The 19176-nt window shown below is 46.5% G+C and overlaps 1 protein-coding gene across 1 annotated transcript in view; it reads left to right on the top strand.

Moving 5' to 3' along the window:
• ADGRD1 (adhesion G protein-coupled receptor D1) overlaps positions 1 to 14782 on the top strand; it is a 239951-nt gene extending 225169 nt beyond the window's left edge. Inside the window, exons 23-26 of the mRNA XM_056859596.1 lie at positions 3599 to 3725; positions 6111 to 6152; positions 12346 to 12438; positions 14687 to 14782. Of these exons, the coding sequence (XP_056715574.1) occupies positions 3599 to 3725; positions 6111 to 6152; positions 12346 to 12438; positions 14687 to 14782 (358 nt within the window). The remainder of the gene's footprint in view (positions 1 to 3598; positions 3726 to 6110; positions 6153 to 12345; positions 12439 to 14686) is intronic.
• Positions 14783 to 19176: the final 4394 nt, after the last annotated feature.

The following is a 19176-nucleotide window of genomic DNA, read 5'->3' as shown; positions in this document are numbered from 1 at the left end:
ACATTGCACTCTTGTTCAGATATATTCCTTGTCTTACCGTCCATGAGATGGGTTGTACAGTTGATGTATAAGATTTCTTGTTAGTATGTATGTGTAATTGTTTGTGCGTAATTGTTAGACACAGTAGCTCATAAATATATTTTTTGAACCTCCAGAGAGTAGCTGGAGATCTCTTGCTATTACCACTGATCTCCAGCCGATATTGATCTGATCACCTGGAGAAAATGGCCACTTTGGCAATTGGACTCTATGGCATTGAAGTCCCCTCCCCAAACCCCGCTCTCCTCAGTCTCGACCCCAAAAACCTCCCACCCGTGGCGAAGAGGGACCTAGCGACCCTAGAAGGCAGTATGGTACAGCCTAGTCACGTCGGCTCTCGGAAGCTAAGCAGGGTCAGTACTGTCAAGGGAGACTCTGCAGAGGAATGCCGTGGCAAACATCTCTGCTTCTCACTTGCCTTGGAAGCCTCTCTCTGCTGTCGCCTTGAATCAGTCGCTACTTGAAGGCACTTACGTACCGGTATGTGCGTACTTCATTTCCATTGAAATGCGGCAACCAGGTAGGGAGTGTGCCAGTTTTCATTGAGAGAGTTCTTTCCTCTTGCAGAAAATCTTTTGACTCTGCTCTTCTCTCCATCACTTGTTAACTCCCCCACCCTTACATGTCTATAGACACGCCAGACAATTCTCACATTCAGCAGAGAAAAAGCTACAAATTAAAGCAGCAAGGAAACCTTGGGTGTTTTTTTTTAAATATATTTTTTATTGCATTGGAGGTCATTTTACATCTCCATACCTTTATAATTACACTTTACACTTTCCTTCTTCCAATACAAATTTTCCCCTCCCCCCCCCCACTTTCCCTCCCCCCACGGACCAATCCATGATATCATATTTTCATATTTTCAGCCATGAGCATAGCCTTTTTAGTTTTACTAAAGTCTCTTCGTTGGCTTATCTTCTTTTCACCCAATTAATGTATGGGTTCCACTTAGTCTTCAGTTCCATTTCTTCTGTTTCTCCCGTCGTCTGTTGTTTTAAGTATCCCAATACATCTGTTTGCACATAGGAAACCTTGGGTTTGTAGACTGCTTGTGGTACAAGGATTGTCAGTAAGGTATGGTGCTGGGGGATAGTTGATTAGTAATTGCATTGCATTCATGGAAACAGGGCTCTATGATTTAAGGTCAGCTAACACCCCCCCCCCCATAAAAGGACTCCATTACGAAAGTGGTATTGATTAACTCCTTCCTACATTCTGCGGACATAAATATGCCTGCGCTGGATTGTTGTCTTGTTGATTGAAAGCCAGCATGGCTAATCCTTCAAATACCTGATGCCTGCTTGCGTTCAGAATGGAGAGAGCTCAGCATGGTGATGTAGGGTGTTATATATGGCTTCTCAGACCTGTTGCTGGGCTGTAGCCGTAGAAAGATGGCTGACCCCTCGGGGACATTCAAAGCTCCTACTTTGGATGTTCATCTTTCTTTTAAAAAAAATAAAGAGTAAGAATCCATCTCTTTTACTTATGGGAAAATTTGGCAGGTGGTATTCTACTAAATTGCTCAGAGCCAAACGAGGCATTACATTACACACACGGCTGCTTTGGAAAATGGTAGCTGTGTCTAACTTTCCCTTCCATAAGGTCTAGGTAGATCTCACCTGTGATCTGATATCATGACATTCTGTAGTCACAGTGAATGATGTGTGTAGGGTTACCAACTTCCAGGGAGTAGCTGGAGATCTCCTGCTATTACAACTGATCTCCAGCCAATAGAGATCAGTTCCCCTGGAGAAAATGGCTGCTATGTCAATTGGACTCTATGGCATTGAAGACCCTCCCCTACTCAAAACCCGTCCCCCTGAGGCTCCACCCCAAAAACCTCCAGCCGGTGGCAAAGAGGAACTTGGCAACCCTAAGGTGGCACCTGGAGACCTCCCGCTATTACAGTTGATCCCAGATGACCAAAATCAGTTCCCCTGGAGAAAATGGCGTATTTGGAGGGTGGACTGTATGGCATTATGCCCCGCTGAGGTCCCTTCCCTCCCCAAATCCTTCCCTCCCAAGGCAGCACCCCCAAAATCTCCCAACCCAGTTTTCCCAACCCCGGTGTGTGTGTGCAGGGGGATGAGGAGACATGGAAAACCATGGTGTCATTTAAATTCTACTAGATGTTATGGATGGGGAACATAGACATGGGGTCTCGTTTGTTGCGGCGGGCATGTGTTTGGTGTAAGGTTTACTTTAGCCTTCCGTAAGAGTCAAACCTATGCTAGTTTTCTGAATTCTGACTCAGGACCATGGAGGCATTGGGCTGACCAGCCAGTACTTGGCACTGATTTGTTTTAAATTGGATTAAGATGGGGCATGATCCTACTAAAAACCTTTGAAGTGTAAATTGATTGATCTGAGAGACAATTGAAAACAGGCTCAACGTTCCCATTAGGAAATCAAAGGTACTTAAATGGGGTTAACCGGATCAAGCTAATTATATTTCATTCTATTAAAATCTTTTAATACATTAAATAACTATTTAACAAGTTTTAAATTTTGCTCTGCTTAGCAATGACTCCTTCAAGTGTACTTTTATCTCAGCCATCTCTCACAGTATGTAAGCTCTTTTATGCATGGTGTTTCGCAGCACCTACTACCTGATCCTTAACTAGAGATGACAGGGATTGAACCTGGGACCTTCTGTGTGCCAAGCAGATGCTCTGCCACTGAGCCACAACCCCTCCGAAGCCTGGGTCTTCCAGATCCTAGTTTGATTCTTTGGCCACTACACTGCTTTGGCTCTCAAGCAATAATAATGCAAGGCTTCAGGCTAATTCTGCTATGCTTATGCCACCCTAGAGCAAAGTGGTAAACTGCAATACTACAGTCCAAAGCTCTGCTCATGACCTGTTTGATCCCAGTGGAAGTCGGGTTCAGGTAGCCAGCTCAAGGTGGACTCAGCCTCCCATCCTTCCAAGGTCGGTCAAATGAGTATCCAGCTTGCTGGGGGTAAAGTGTCGATGACTGGGGAAGGCAATGGCAAACCACCCCGTAAACATAGTCTGCCTACTAAACATTGTGATGTGGCATCACCCCATGGGTCAGTAATGCAGAGCAATCCACCTTTACTTTACTGTCACGTAGAGGAGAGCAGGGAGCTGTTCCTGTTGGCAGCAGAGGATAGGACTTGCAATAATGGGTTTAAATTGTGGGAGGAAAGGTATCGGCTGGATATTAGGGGAAAATTTTACAGTAAGAGTTGTTCGACAGTGGAATCAGCTGCCTAGGGAGGTGGTGAGCTCCCCCTCACTGACAGTCTCCAAGCAGAGGCTGGACAAGCATTTGTCAGGGATGCTCTAGGCTGATCCTGTGTTGAGCAGGGGGTTGGACTAGATGGCCTGTAGGGCCCCTTCCAACTCTATGATTCTGTGATTTACCTTTAATGCCACTCAGTATGGATAACAATCTCTTTTATTGTGGTGAAACAAAATCCATGGTACCATGTAACACGGTAAAAAATGTTCCATTCAACTTCTGGGATGAGTGTTGAAACTTGCATGTGCCCATTGTGTTAAAATCCCCACTCTTTCTCGCTGTATTACAGGTTGACGGCCAAAGCGGTGGCGGTCCTACTGCCGATACTGGGAAGCTCCTGGATCTTTGGCGTTCTGGCTGTCAATGACCACGCCTTGGTGTTCCAGTACATGTTTGCGATATTCAACTCCTTGCAAGTAAGTTCATGGTGCCGCTAAAGAGCCAGAGAGCCCGTATAAATTTTGTGTAGAACATTTTCAAGCCTTTAATAGACAGGTCTTTACCAGCAATTTCTGTTCATGTTTTTCCCCTCTTAAAGTTTCATGGCCTTTGTGCATCGCTCATAAGTCTGCATGATCAATGGCAACTCTTGGGTCTCATCAGCAATTCTGGTGTTCGGTCTCTTAAAGCCACTGGGAGATAAATCAGATAGTGAGAAGTATTTGCTTGAGTATAGTAATTCCCAGTGGGTGCTTATCGTTTTCAAGTGTTCTTGCCTGAAGGGCTTAGATTTCTTTCTTAGGGGATGAATTACCCACCGGGGAAGACTTGAGACTGCTGTCAAAAATAGCATCCCTGTGTCAATTTCTCCCCAGGGGAATTCAATACGGGGTTGCCATTTTTGGCGGCAGTCCCATGTCTTGTCATGGGATTAAGAAGAATTTTCTAACAGAGCATTTCCTCAGTGGAACAGACTTCCTTGGGAGGTAGTAAGCTCTCCTTCCCTGGAGGTTTTTAAGAAGAGGCTAGATGGCCATCTGTCAGCAATGCTGAGTCTGTGACCTTAAGCTGATAATGAGAGGGAGGGCATCTTGGCCATCCTGAGCGTGGAGTAGGGGTCACTGGAGGTGTGTGGGGGAGGTAGTTCAGAATTTCCTGCATTGTGCAGGGGGTTGGACTAGATGACCCTGGTGATCCCTTCCAACTCTATGAGTCTACGATTTGCCAGTGGCAGTCCTAAGGAGAAATTGACTTCCCTGTTCCTTCATGGCAGGGGAGGAGGGCCTAGTGGTCAAGGCTACAGCTCCTGATGGAGGCAAAGGGGATCCTCTGTGGATGGATTTGGCTCTGGAAACCATGCACGCAAGACCATCCCAACATGGTGGAGCGAGTCACTGTTACTACATGATACATTCAATGCATGCCGAGTAGGTCAGAGGAGCGCAAATGGACTTGCAGTCCGACTTACATTGGTGTGCACAACTGGACTTGTAGTGAGATGTACACCAGAGAAACTCACCTTAAAAAGTGCTTGTTTGCTTTGCGCTGTGAGAGAACGCTGTGAGGGGGGAGAAGGAGCTTCCAGTTTCCCTCCTGCCCTGCTTTTGCCAGTGGAAAGAGAGGCTTTTTGCCCCTTTACTCTGGCTCCACGTGTCCTTCCTAGTGGCCAACCTTCAGGTACTCGCTGGAGATCTCCTGCTATTACAACTGGTCTCCAGCCGACAGAGATCAGTTCACCTGGAGAAAATGGCTGCTTTGGCCATTGGACTCTATGGCCATTGGACTCTATGGCATTAAGTCCTTCCCCTCCCCAAACACTGCCCTCCTCGGGTTTTTACCCCAAAAACCACCCACCGGGGCCAAGAGGGACTTGGCAACCCTATTCATAGAATCAAAGAATCATAGAGTTAGAAGGGACCACCAGGGTCATCTAGTCCAACCCCCTGCACAATGCAGGAAACTCACAACTACCTCCCCACACACACACCTTGCGACCCCTACACCATGCCCCGAAGATGGCCAAGGTGCCCTCCCTCTCATGATCTGCCTAGAGCGCATAGAAAAATGGGGCGAAAAGGCCCCCCCACTTCCTTTTCCACTGGCAAAAGCAGGGTAGGAGGGAAACTGAAAACATCTTCTCTCCCCTTGCAGCATTCCCTCCCAGTACTAAACTAACCAGGGCTTTTTAAGGTGACTTCCCCTGATAGACCTCTAACTGCAAGTGTGGTCATATACCCATGACTTGGCATGTGGTGGGCATCTTGTGCAGCTTGGCCCTAAAAAGGCAGGATAGTAGTAGTTGTAGTTGTAGTCATCGTCGTCGAAGAAGGAGGAGGAGTAGGAGTTGGTTTTTATATGCTGACTTTCTCTACCATTTAAGGAAGAATCAAACTGGCTTACAATCACCTTCCCTTCCCCTCCCCACAACAGACACCCTGTGAGGCAGGTGGGGCTGAGAGAGCTCTAAGAGAACTGTGACTAGCCCAAGGTCACCCAGTTGGGTTCATGTGTAGGAGTGAGGAAACAAATCCAGTTCACCAGATTAGCATCTGCCGCTAATCTGTGGAGGAATGGAGAATCAAACTCGGTTCTCCAGATCAAAGTCCACCCCTCCAAACCACCGCTCTTAACCACTACACTATGCTGGAGCCAAGCAAATCCTTTAAACATGCTGGCTTTTCAAATGATTCTTGGGGCGATGGCAGTCTGTGGTTCCCCTGCCCCTTATGAAGAATGAAACTGGCGTGCCGTTTCCCTTCCTCCCTATGTAATGAGGGGCAATTTATATTTAATTGTAAATCTGCCTAGTTACTGCTGTAGCTCAGAGCAGCATTGGTAATATTTTTATTTTACTCTTTTAGGGGTTCTTCATCTTCCTATTTCACTGTCTTCTGAACTCAGAGGTATGTTTTCACATCAGAGGCCTTTGTGCAATAAAACCAAGAGCACAGTAATGCTGGGATATATATATATATACATATGTGTATGAGTGTGTGTACGTATTTATTTATTTATTTATTTAGTGGAGTAATACAATGATTTAAAATTTGGTTGTAAATCAGCCACAGCATTTGGAGAATGGCGCCATTTAATGATGTTGCTCTGGAGAGCGGGCCTTTTATTTTTCACTCAGAGTTGCTTAGCAATGTTCACGGTTTATATATAGTATATTTAGCTGCTGTCTCCGCGATTTATGGCATCTTCAGAAAACTCGGAAACTAGGCTGAAGTCAAGTGCTCTGGGTATAAAATGAATGGCCCTGGCTTGGCCCTTTGCAAGGATGCAGGTCACATCTGCAGAGCTTTGATATAAGGAGTGGGGCCATAGCAGGGTTGCCAACCTCCAGGTACTAGCTGAAGATCTCCTACTATTACAACTGATCTCCAGCCGACAGAGACCAGTTCACCAGAAGAAAATGGCTGCTTTGGCAATTGGACGCTATGGCATTGAAGCCCCTCCCCAAACCCCGCCCTCCTCAAGCTCCACCCCCAAAATCTCCAGGTATTTCCCAACTCCGAGCTGGCAACCCTAGTCCTCCCAAATGAAAAAACGTAGCTGCCATGTGTTAAAGGCTGGATTTCTCATTCATCCAAACTATATGGTGGAGCCCTTCCAGGGCTGTATCATACTTCTCAATGTTTAACATTAAACAGCCCGTATAGAAAATGAGTCTCTATTCCCTTGGTCTTCCCCCTCCCCACAGATGTATTAGTTCTCTGCATGCAGGAGAAATGGGTTTTTCACTAAAAGATAACTCCAATTAAAGCCACTTGGGGGGGAAATTAAATAGCTGTCATATTTATGCGGAAACATAAAGGTTCTAACTGGTGATGCTATCAGATTTTGCAAGCTTGCTCTTTAAATTGGAATAGCCACATTTGCTTCTCCCTTGTGTGAACTGAATGTGTGAGCATTTTTGTAATTTTTCCTGTTTTCTCATGTTAATATTTTCCCACAAAACATACACATTTTTAGTATTATTTGTGTCAGTAAATCAGCACATGGCACACTTATGTTATACACATAAATGATGCACATAGGGTTGGATCCTGCTGGCTTTTCCTCTGTGTCTCCCATGATTCCCCTCCTGGCTGCAGCCCCCATCCCAGCATGGCTGTTGTCCAGGGGAATTCTATGATTTCAGCCTTTTGAATGGTCAAAAGTAGCTTCACCTCCCATTTTTCACCAGTGGAAAAAAAGGGTAAGATCGAGCCATTTGTATGACCCAGTGTAGCGTTGCTTAGTGGTTAAGAGTGGTGGTTTGGGGAGGAGCCGTGGCTCATTGGTAGAGCATCTCCTTGGCATGCAGAAGGTCCCAGGTTCAATCTCCAGCATCTCCAGTTAAAGGGACTAGGCAAGGAGGTGATGTGAAAGACCTCTGCCTGAGACCCTGGAGAGCTGCTGCTGGTCTGAGTAGATGATACTGACTTTGATAGACCAAGGGTCTGATTCAGTATAAGGCAGCTTCATGTGTTGATGTGTTTTAACCATTTAGTATTTTTCCCTGCTTTTACTTCCAAGAGGTTTTTACTTGAATGCACAAGTGAACAAGTATGGTGCTGGGGGTGGGGTGGGGGGTCTATTAGACCTCACAGAAAACGAGCTTTGGAATCCTGAACTGCAAATAATAATCTTTAATACTATTTCATATATCCTAAACATTAAATTGGAGTATTGTCGAAGGCTTTCACGGTCAGAGTTCATTGGTTCTTGTAGGTTATCCGGGCTGTGTAACCGTGGTCTTGGAATTTTCTTTCCTGACGTTTCGCCAGCAACTGTGGCAGGCATCTTCAGAGTAGTAACACTGAAGGACAGTGTCTCTCAGTGTCAAGGGTGTAGGAAGAGTAATATATAGTCAGAAAGGGGTTGGGTTTGAGCTGAGTATTGTCCTGCAAAAGTATTGTCCTGTAAGTATCAAGATAATGTGCTAATGAGGGTATGGTATGTTAATATGGAACCATTGTATCCTGAAGTGATCTGTTAATGTGTGTAATCCAAAACTAATCTGTATGGCTATTGTTGAATGTTGTCTTTGTCTGGAGGTTTTTCAGGGCAGGAAGCCAAGCCTTATTCATTCTTAAACTCTCCTCTTTTCTGTTAAAGTTGTGCTGATGTTTATGAATTTCAATGGCTTCTCTGTGCAATCTGACAAAATAGTTGGTAGAATTGTCCAGTCTTTCAGTGTCTTGGAATAAGTGTTACTACTCTGAAGATGCCTGCCACAGTTGCTGGCGAAACGTCAGGAAAGAAAATTCCAAGACCACGGTTACACAGCCCGGATAACCTACAAGAACCAATTAAATTGGAGTGATTTCCCAGTAAAGGTAAAAGGTAAATGTAGTTCCCTGTGCAAGCACCGGGTAATTCTGGACCATGGGGTGACGTCACATTTACTAGGCAGACTTTGTTTTACGGGTGGTTTGCCATCACCTTCCCCAGTCATCTACACTTTACCCCCAGCAAGTTGGGTACTCAAGCTGAGAGCCAGCGTGGTGTGCTTAAGAGTGGGGGGCTCTAATCTGGAAAACCAGGTTTGATTCCCCACTCCTTCACATGAGCGGCGGACACTAATCTGGTGATCCGGGTTGGTTTCCCCGCTCCTCCACATTAAGCCAGCTGGGTGACCTTGGGCGAGTCACAGCTCTCCTTGAGCTCTCCCAGCCCCACCTACCTCACAGGGTGTCTGTTGTGGGGAGGGGAAGGGAAGGTGGTTGTAAGCAATTGCCCGCTGAAACCATCCACCTGGCAACCCTAACCTTATCCTATGTCTTGATTAATTAAAGGCTTGTTAACCAGAGTAGCAGATTTAAGCAGATGGAGAAAAGAAAACTTTCCCTCTTTAGTATAGGTTAGCAATCCAAGTTCTGTCGCTGCACGAAAGCTGAGACGGCATCAAACCCGAATCCCATTTCATGCTGACTTTTACAAGCAACAACAGAAGGACTCGATGGGAAAGTGTGTTGTAAATTATGGGAGCCGTTTTGATGGCCTCAGGAGCAGAGCTGTGCAGGGAGTGTACACCATTTCATCTTTTCCCATTAGATTCTGTAGTTTGTTTGCCAAAGGAAAAAGGGAAGATGAGAGAGAGAAATGAGGAGGGGCCATAAATAATCGTTGTCGCAATCACCGCAGAAAAGCCTCCTAAACATTGCTCCCTGCTGACAGCATTTTCCATTAAGGCAGTGTTACCGAAATAAAAATTATAGGGCACACCAGGTCATAGGGTTGGCAGCCTCCGGGGGGGGGGGGGAACTGGGGATCTCCCAGGATTATAACCCATCTCCAGACAACAGAGAGGGTGAACTCTGTGGCGAGATACCCTGGTGAGCTCCCGGGTCTCCCCTGCTTCCATCCCCAAATCTCCCAAGAATTTCCCAATGCAGAGTTGGCAACCCTAGCCATCATTCCTATTGTGGTCACCTATCTCGCAAGCGGGCTGGTTGTAGCGGCTGTCCCAACTCGCATTAACTGGTCTAGATGTGATTTCCCCCGTAATATCCATTGTCCATTCTGTGACAGTGCTTTGGCGGCACACAGAATGGAAAATTGACCTTCCTGGTGTGCGTGCGTGTGAGGGGGGGTCCCCCCCAAGTTTTCTCCAAAAGTGTACAGCTTCTGCTAAGCAGAAAAATAAGCTGCTGCCATGCAATTGCAAAATTTGCCAATAGCGGGAAGGCTGAACACATGAAGCTGCCTTAGACTGAATCAGACCCTTGGTCCATCAGAGTCAGTATTGTCTACCCAGACCGGCAGCGGCTCTCCAGGGTCTCAGGCAGGGGTCTCTCACATCACCTACTTGTCTAGCCTCTTTAACTGGAAATGCCGGGGGTTGAACCTGGGACCTTCTGCATGCCAAGCAGATGCTCTGCCACTGAGCCACAGCCCCTCCCCTTGGTGGTGCTGGGAATCATGCTTCAAGATTGCCACTTTAAAGGAGGCAATCTGTCAGCACATGTGTGGCATGATTCTTCCACTGTTTCTTGCCACTTTAAAGGTGACAAAATGTTGTTGTTGTTGTTTGCTCCTGTTCTTGTGGCCCTTGGAAGACTGACAAAATGGGAGATTTCTTTTGGGAGGGAGAAACGGGGCTCCGACTTACCCGCAGAGCCCAAGGTTGCTGGGCTGGGCTGTGGCGGGTGCAAGCGAACCGGACCGCCCCCCCGCTCCGAGGGCGGGCGGCTGCTGAACAGGGGGAGCCCGGGGCTTCTGGCCGGCGCGGGCTCCTTCACTCCTCAGGCAGCTGGATGGGGGAAAGCAGCGTCGTACCATGCGCTGCTTTTGCAGCTGCGTGCCTGCCCGCCCGTCATTGGAGGGAGCCAGTTTGAACGAGCCAATCAGGCTCGGGCTCCCAATGGGGGGGGGGAGCTGGCCTCTGAGCAGCCGGACCTGAGTTTTTCACTCGGGTCCGGCTTCCCGGCATTTAAAGAGGCCGCGCTCAGGGCAGCCCTCAGTCGGCTTCCAATTGTCCCTCCCACCCACCGCTGTATCATACTATTTGAGGTTTGTTTAATTTGTTCTTGCTCCTTCGTCACAACTTTGTGCGGTTTGGCATGGGGGCCGGATCCAGTTTGGGGGGGAAACTGGCCTGCGTGCCTTTTTCCCCAACAGGGAGGATCCCAATAAGGGATTTTGGGGGAGGCTGGAAGGGGACAGGCCAAGATGGAAGGCTGCCATGAACAACCCGGTGGGGGCTGTCAGGGGGCATGCCTTGCCATGTGCTGTCAAATGGCCTCCTTCCAAGTGGCGGGGGACCACACAGCTGGCTGCCGCCCTCGTGTGTCCCAGGAGCTGCCATCTCAAAAGTGGCCCAGCATGGCTGGGTATTTTCATCGGCCTGCAATGGTGGCAGGCCGATGGTAGGATAACGCTCCCATGCCATGCCAATGCCTTGCTGCTGCAAACAATAAAGTTGTGCCATTCCTCCAAGCTGGTTGTATGTCATCTTTGGGTCACTCTGCTGGGGTATGGCTGGGTTCTCACGCTTAATGGGCCGGGTCCCGCTAGAGCACCCCACACAATTAGGCACTAGCCCGGCAAGAATGTTTCACAGACAAAGCGCTTCCCATTTGTAATTCACCCCAGCAAGCCGTTGTGTGAATCAAAGCCATCCTATAATTCATTGCAAACGTGCAGCTACTGCATAAAAATGCTCCACCCCACCCCCAAGGAGCAAGAAATTATTTCTTGATGTCCTTCTCATGTAGTGGTCTGTACAGTACCACACGGCCGAGGATAAGAGGCAGGCAGTGATATTAATGGCATCACATATTTCACAAGGATGTATAGGGCAGGAGTATCACTTGGGGTTAAATCTAGCCAATGTTCCACTGATATAAGAAGAAGAGTTGGTTTTTATATGCCGACTTTCTCTACCTTTGAAGGAGAATCAAACTGGCTTCCAGTCTCCTTCCCTTCCCCTCCCCACAACAGGCACCTTGTGAGGTAGGTGAGGCTGAGAGAGTTCGGAGAGAACTCTTTCTAGCACAAGGTCACCCAGCAGACTTCATATGTAGGAGTGGGGAAACCAACCCAGTTCACCAGATTAGAGTCTGTTGCTCATGTGGAGGAGTGGGGATTGGGGAATCAGACCAGGCATGTATATAGATTGTATACTATATTTCCAGTTATACAAACATGTCTCAAGTTGTTATACTGGGCTGCATATGATTCCCATATAAAATGTGTGTAATTATCAACCTGGTAAAGCCACCTGGCCTGATAATTAATTGTCTGTATATGTTTATATATCTGTAAATATGTGTGTATGTTTTACATAGGCTGCAACTGATCATTGAGTAAAGCCAAATAGGTCGAAATGCAGCTGGCATGTGGTTATAGTATATCAGCCTTAGGAAATGCCATTGTTCTGTTTTAATGTTATTTTAAAATAAGTTTTATCTTGACATAGCACCTTAAGTAAATTATATTTTCATTATATATATTTTATTTATCCCACCCAATCTTGGGTACCCAACCCTACTTGTGGGACAGTGAGAATGTCATAGAGGACCTAAAGCCATACAAAGCTAAGTGAATGCCAGATCATCCCAGCCTACTGAAGCTTCTTATCTCCTGCTATCATCTTTTCCCACACAGGTGAGAGCCGCCTTCAAGCACAAAACCAAAGTCTGGTCCCTCACCAGCAGTTCCATGCGCAACATCAACGTGAAGCCTTTCAACTCTGATATCGTAAGTTTTCTCAGGCTGGCGAAAGGTTGTTTGCAACACGAAAACCTTACAAATTGGAAATATTCCTCCAAAAGCACATCTGGGAAAAGGAGATGGGCCTGACAACCAGGGTGGTGCTTTTCAATATTTGGGCAGGTTATACAAATAACATAATCGATAAGTGATCACCGTTTAGGTCTAGTTAATATATCAACAAACTATTAGCCCTAAACCTCAACATAATTATAAAATAATTTCCATTTCTCATAATGCTGCTCAAAAGTCGTATCATTACTAGTGTTTATCATATTAGTCATTTTTGCCATAATGGCGTATTCCATTAATTTGTCATTCCATTGTTCTGTGTCTTGGAGAAGCGATTGCTTCCATTTCGTCGCTAAAACCACCCTAGTGGTGGTTGTAATGCATAAGCTTTTGACAAGGTTTTGTGATTATTTTTCTTTGTTTCACTGTCGCTTCCTCAGACGTTTGTGGCTTTAAAACAAAGTTTATAAGTTCACTTATCCTATATTAAATTTTCTATTATATAAACAAAATAATCTTATTATATTTACCCAAGCAACAGACTTCTCAGGAAGCAACAGTGAAACATGGAAAAATAATCGCAAAACCTTGTCAAAAGCCTATGAATTTATGTATAAAAGCTTAAAGCATACGTATATGTAATGGAGTTTATCGTTAATGAATGTATATCAAATAGACTCATGTTTGAATAGTGGTATTGGTTTCTATTGGTTAAGATTGAACATGGTGGCATCTGCATATCCACTTTTAGTGTGGTGGTTAAGAGCGGTGGTTTGGAGTGGTGGGCTCTGATCTGGAGAACCGGGTTCGATTCCCCACTCCTCCACATGTGCGGGGGAGGCTAATCTGGTGAACTGGATTTATTTCCCCACTCCTACACATGAAGCCAGCTGGGTGACCTTGGACTAGTCACACCCTCTCAGCCCCACCCACCTCACAAGGGACAAAAACGCATGGTTGCTTAGCCCACTTTATTCCCTGTTTCAGCCAGGATTTATCTTGGCTCAGCCCTGGATTAAATCTTTTTGAACAAATGTTACCTCATCCCTTGTCAGCTCATCCCTGTTTCAAGGCAAAATGAACCTGGCTTTTCCCATTCCTCTTCTGGCAGCCAACCAGTGGAAGCACAGAAGATTGGCATCCCTCACAGCCTATCACAAAGTGGGTGAAGAAGCAGGGATTCAAGTGCTTCTTGCTTCCTGCTACCTTGGAGCTCTTTCTGAGAAAAAGAAAGGCTTTTTTAAAAAAAGGCTTGGATCCCCCCTCTTTCAGATTGCTCCGTTTTGTGTTTTTTTGTTCTTAAAATGCTTTTTAAATTACAAGCTGGTTGAGAAAAGCTTTCATTGGTCAATTCGAAAGGACCAAACACCCGCAGCAGGAACTCCACGGAACCCACATTTTCTGTTTACATGAATCCATTTGCACATAGTTTCGTCCCTGCTCATTCCAGGTCATGCGTACAGTTTCTCCTCCAGCCCGATTATTTTGATCCTGGCTGGAACAGGGAATAAAGTGGGCTAAGCGACCATGCGTTTTTGGCCAAGGTGTCTGTTGTGGGGAGGGGGAGGTGATTGTAAGCTGGTTTGATTCTTCCTTAAGGAGTAGAGAAGGTCGGCATATAAAAACCAACTCTTCTTCTCCTTCTCCTCCTCCTCCTCCTCCACATGAGGAAAAATCCCTGACTGAAAGGAGCCAAAACTGCATTTTGCTTTTCAGTTAAATAAGAGATGAATGAACGGATAACTGCATGATTCATGCAGTGCGGTTAAAAAAAATACATTAAAAAAGACAGAGCCTATGTGGGGCTGAAAGCACACCTGGGGGCTGAGCTGGTGTTTGGTGCACTTCTTTTATTTTAATTGTGAGGCTCCATTCACCCTCCGGCAGAATGACATACTGTGAGCTGACCTCTTACAAGGCGTCTGTCTTGACTGGTGATGGGGACAAGATTCATAATTCCCCGGTTCAGAATGCAAATGTGCCAAACTCATATTGCCCGCGTCTTTTCCTGAGCGATGGTAGCAGTTTGGTGGGAACAGGAAATTGGCACTTACGTCCCTTTGGGGTGGTCAATTTCCCTCTGGGCGGTTTCCGTTTCCCCCTCTGAGGAGGCGTTTTCATGACGTGAGCTCTCACCTGCAGACTGAAGCGGTCAAAGCGTGACATGGGTTTATCCCCTCTGTGAGAGCTCGGCTGTCGCTTCAATATTATTTTAACTCTCCAGGTAACCGGGAACAGGCCAGGAACCAACCCTACGAAACTGAATACTTGGGACAAGAGCACCAATTCAGCGAATAGGATTGATCTCTCCGCGGTCTGACATCAGATTCAACCGGCCCTCCTGTCCAATAGCCAAGCCGTATCTTCAGGACCTTTGCCATGGTGCTTGCCCACCTAGGATTTGCTCTTAACTTGTGCCAGTAGAGACCTCTCCTTTAACCATCACCTGCTAAATTGGAAGAAAAAAACCACACCCACACACCATGTTGCCTTACACTGAGCAAATCCTTCCAGCTTTTGTGAACGTCTTTACCTGCCCTGGCCACTGGAAAAGTTCAATGGAATAGCGAGCAACGATATACACTGGACGGTCTTGTAGCTGAGGCAGAGACGAAAGAGGAGGGGGGATGGATACCACTGCCTCGGTAACAGGACCGAGAAAAGTTAGCGGCACCTCAGGAAAGAAGATCGCAGTGAGCTTTGCAAAGAGCTTTGCAAAGAGCCAAAGTTTGCGATGGTCGGTGTTATTAAAATCAGGCTGTCCTTGTCCAGATCTACATCCTCCGTTAACATTAAATAACGAGTAATCCAATTATCCGGGCTCGGCTTGCCCAAGAAACGTCCAGCCAACAAATGTTTCATTTTAATACTGTATGGAAACCAGCAGCTGAGGGGAACTAAAATCTAAGCCATGCTTTCTTGCTGTATGTTGGCCCTGGGACTAACAAAGATGGCACAGATTGTGCGTGTGTGTGTGTGTGCACCCTATACATCTGTTCAGTTTTTATGATGCTATTTCCAAAGGCTGTTGGCAATGCTACGGACACCTGCAATGTCGTTTCACCCATGGGGCTCTTTGCGTTGACTGAAATCCCCTTTGGTACAAGCGTCGGCGGCTGTCGGGTAGATTTTGCAGACTGCATTAACCCGTAGCTTTTGGAAACCGTAATGGGACCGACACTGTGACTTATCCCTCTGCTTTGTTGAGCAGAGGGGAATGCTGAGAGCCAAATGGAAGCATACCAAGGGAAGGGGAAAAGCAACACCCAAAGACAAGCCACCAAATAAAAACTCCTCCGCACAACTAAACAGCCGCAAGAAAAATATACTGTGAACTAGGCAGTCAGACTGCAGCTGAAAGTGTGTTATTATCCACAGATGTCATTTTTTGTTTTCTCCCCCCCCCCCAGTAAACAGCTCTTTAGTCTTTCCAACAGAGCAATGGTAGAGGAGAAAGCTGCACCTGTTGTTGCTCTACAAATGTTTCTTCTTCTTTATGGGTTTTATTGTTAGGGATCGCCAAGTGCTGCTCAATCCTAAGCTTGCTGCCTTAAGGGCTACAGCCTTGTTTTGTTCCCCCTCCCCCAACACTGATACTTCCTTTTGTGTGCATTGCTGAATGCAAACCATTTTAAGTTAGAGAATTCCTGTGATATGTAAGAACATAAGAACAGCCATGCTAGATCAGACCAAGGCCTATCAAGTCCAGCAGTCTGTTCACACAGTGGCCAGCCAGGTATGAAGCCCACAAACAAGACAACTGCAGCAGCATCAATGCTGATGTTCAGAGGTTCTGGTCAGGGGCGTTATTTCTCATGCTCTTCTCCTTTCTGGTTTTGCTGCTGTCATGCTGAGGGAGTTTGCACTAGAGGGATCTAGAAGCTAGACATGTCTCCAGAGCAAGCACATCTCCTCTGCACACATTCCACTGTGTGAAGAGACTGCTGGACTTGAAGGACCTTGGTCTGATCCAGCATGGCTTTTCTTATGTTCTTGTATATTCTTATCCCCTTTCAGACAAGAGAACAGGAACAGTGGCAGTGGAAAGCATGAATGTATCTTTTGGCTAGTGCTTTGTGTAGTGTCCAAACCTTCCCAGTTTCGATAGGCTTACTGGTATGTCCGATAAGCTGGGTGATTCTGGTAGCTAGATTCAAGTCCAGTAGCACCTTAGAGACCAACAAGATTTTCAGGGGATAACCTTTTGAGAGTCAATGCTCCCTTAGTCACATACGAGTTGGAATGGAGAGAGAGTCCTCATATCTCAGTCCTCATATCCCAGAGCCAGCGTGGTGTAGTGTTTAAGAGCGGTGATTTGGAGCGGTGGACTCTGATCTGGAGAACTGGGTCGGTTTCCCCACTCCCCCACATGAGCAGCGGAGGCTAATCTGGTGAACTGGATTGTTTTCCCCACTCCTCCACATGAAGCCAACTGGGTGACCTTGGGCTAGTCACACTCTCTCAGCCCCACCTACCTCACAGGGTGTCTGTTGTGGGGAAGGAAAGGTGATTGAAAGCCGGTTTGATTCTTCCTTAAGTGGTAGAGAAAGTCGGTATATAAAAACCTCCTCCTCCTCCTCCTCCTCCTCTTCTTCTTCTTCTTCTTCTTCTTCTCCTCCACAGAGTCACTCTCCCCACTATCTAGCTGTTCTTCTCAGCGTTCATACCAAGAAAGGACAAAGTATGACACCCTTGCTGTCTACACTATATGTCCTTCCGAAATGCAACAACAACAACAACAACAACAAAATGGCAGCTCTATAAGGGCTCGCAACCAAGTAGGGGGGACTCTGCAACCCACCTGAGTCCACTGGTCTAAAGGTAATAAGAGGAGTCTACGTCCAGATATTATATATAGCAGCATATACACCAGGAGGGAACACCTCCTTCCTGCCTTCTTCAGATGAGTCTCCAGTCCGGTGTCCATGGCTACTCAGTCCCTGGTTTTCACTTTGTAGCAAAGGGTTAAATATTTCTCTTTTTAAAATGTCTAGATATAACCCACATTACACAGGGAGGTATTGAAACTACATCAACAAAGTCAATGAATCATGAATGTTTCTTCCGTTCCTTCTTTGCAACATGTCATAGATTTATTACACTGGGACTGACCTTTTATTAGCTGTGCGCACAGTGAACCATTATGGGAATGGCATTTCCCTCCATTGAGCAATGTCAGGGGAGAGAAAAAACTGCCTTATACCACGTGATACCATTGGCCCCCCTAACTTATTGGCCCATTCCAGGGACTGAGGCAGAGAAGGGTCTTCACAACGTCGTCTTGACATCTTTGAACGGGAGGTGCAAGGGATTGAACTCAAGGCCTTTTGCTTTCAGTCACTGAGCTATGCCCCTTCCTCTGTGGTTCTTACATGTCCATGTGTGAAGCCTCGACAGCCAGAGTCTAGAGGCTCACACCAACTGGCCAACATGTTCTTGGAGGGGCTGTTATTTATTTCATTTCATTTCCGCTTTCAGTTTTCTTCCCTGCTTTACAGTCCTCAAAGATGCTTACAGTGCAATCCTAAGCAGAGTTACGTTCACCGACTCCAATAGACTTGAAAGCTGTCAGAAGCTTTACAGCCGAGATAATACGATATATTGCAACTGCAAATCATGAAAATCACAACAGTAACAGCACTCCAACAGTACATCTACCAGTTGCCTGACAATCCACAATAGCTTTCCCCCGCAAAATGCTTTTTTCTTAACCAAAGAAGGTTTTCACAAGGCAGGATAAATGCTTCCAGGTTAGGCCTTGGTCTTTGCCCATCTAGCTTGCATCAGGCTCCCACCTGTTTCTAGGGTTGCCAACCTCCAGGTGGTGGCTGGAGATCTCCTGCTATTACAACTGATCTCCAGGCGACCGAGATCAGTTTACCTGGAGAACATGGCTGCTTTGGCAACTGGACTCGATGGCATTGGAGTCTCTCCCCTCTCCAAACCCTGCCTTCCTCAGGCTCCACCCCCAAATTCTCCAGATATTCCCCAACCCGGAGCTGGCAACCCTACCTGTTTCTCTCTCAGATTTGGCTTTGACACCAGATAGAGGATGATAGTTTGGGTCAAGTCCATGTGGCTCCTGAGCAAATGGAACCATTCCTTCTACCCCAGGAGTTATCACATCACCTAGATAGCATGCCTCAACATTGTCTGACTGAATAAGTGAAAACGTACTCATCCTAACTGGGCTGTCTTCTCTCACTAACAGAGAAACGATCTAGGTCAGCCATGGCCTCAAGAACATGGTGGAGCACTATAATAAAGGCTGACCTGCCAAGGGCTCCCCCCACAATGCAGTCTCCCCTTCCGCCTCCCTGTGTGTGTTAAGTGCTGTCAAGTCACTTCTGAGTTATGGCGACCCTATGAATGAATGTTCTCCAAAACCTCAAATGAGCACATGAGGCTTCCTTATACTAAATCAGACCCTTGGATCATCAAAGTCAGTACTGTCTACTCAGACCGGCAGAGGGTCTCCAGGGTCTCAGGCAGAGGTCTTTCACATCACTTACTTGCCTAGTCCCTTTAACTGGAGATGCCGGGGATTGAACCTGGGATCTTCTGCATGCCAAGAAGACACTCTTGGGAATTACTTGGACATGAAAGGGAATGGGGGAAAAATGATGGATAGCCACTTAAAGATGCCCAAAGGCACATGCCAGGCAAGTCGAAAGAGAGGAACAGTGTGGAGGTGTTTCTATGCTAATACTATGC

Source organism: Euleptes europaea, chromosome 13 (assembly GCF_029931775.1).
Source record: "Euleptes europaea isolate rEulEur1 chromosome 13, rEulEur1.hap1, whole genome shotgun sequence".
In the NCBI taxonomy this organism is placed as follows: domain Eukaryota; kingdom Metazoa; phylum Chordata; class Lepidosauria; order Squamata; family Sphaerodactylidae; genus Euleptes; species Euleptes europaea.
This window is presented reverse-complemented; position numbering and strand designations above follow the sequence as displayed.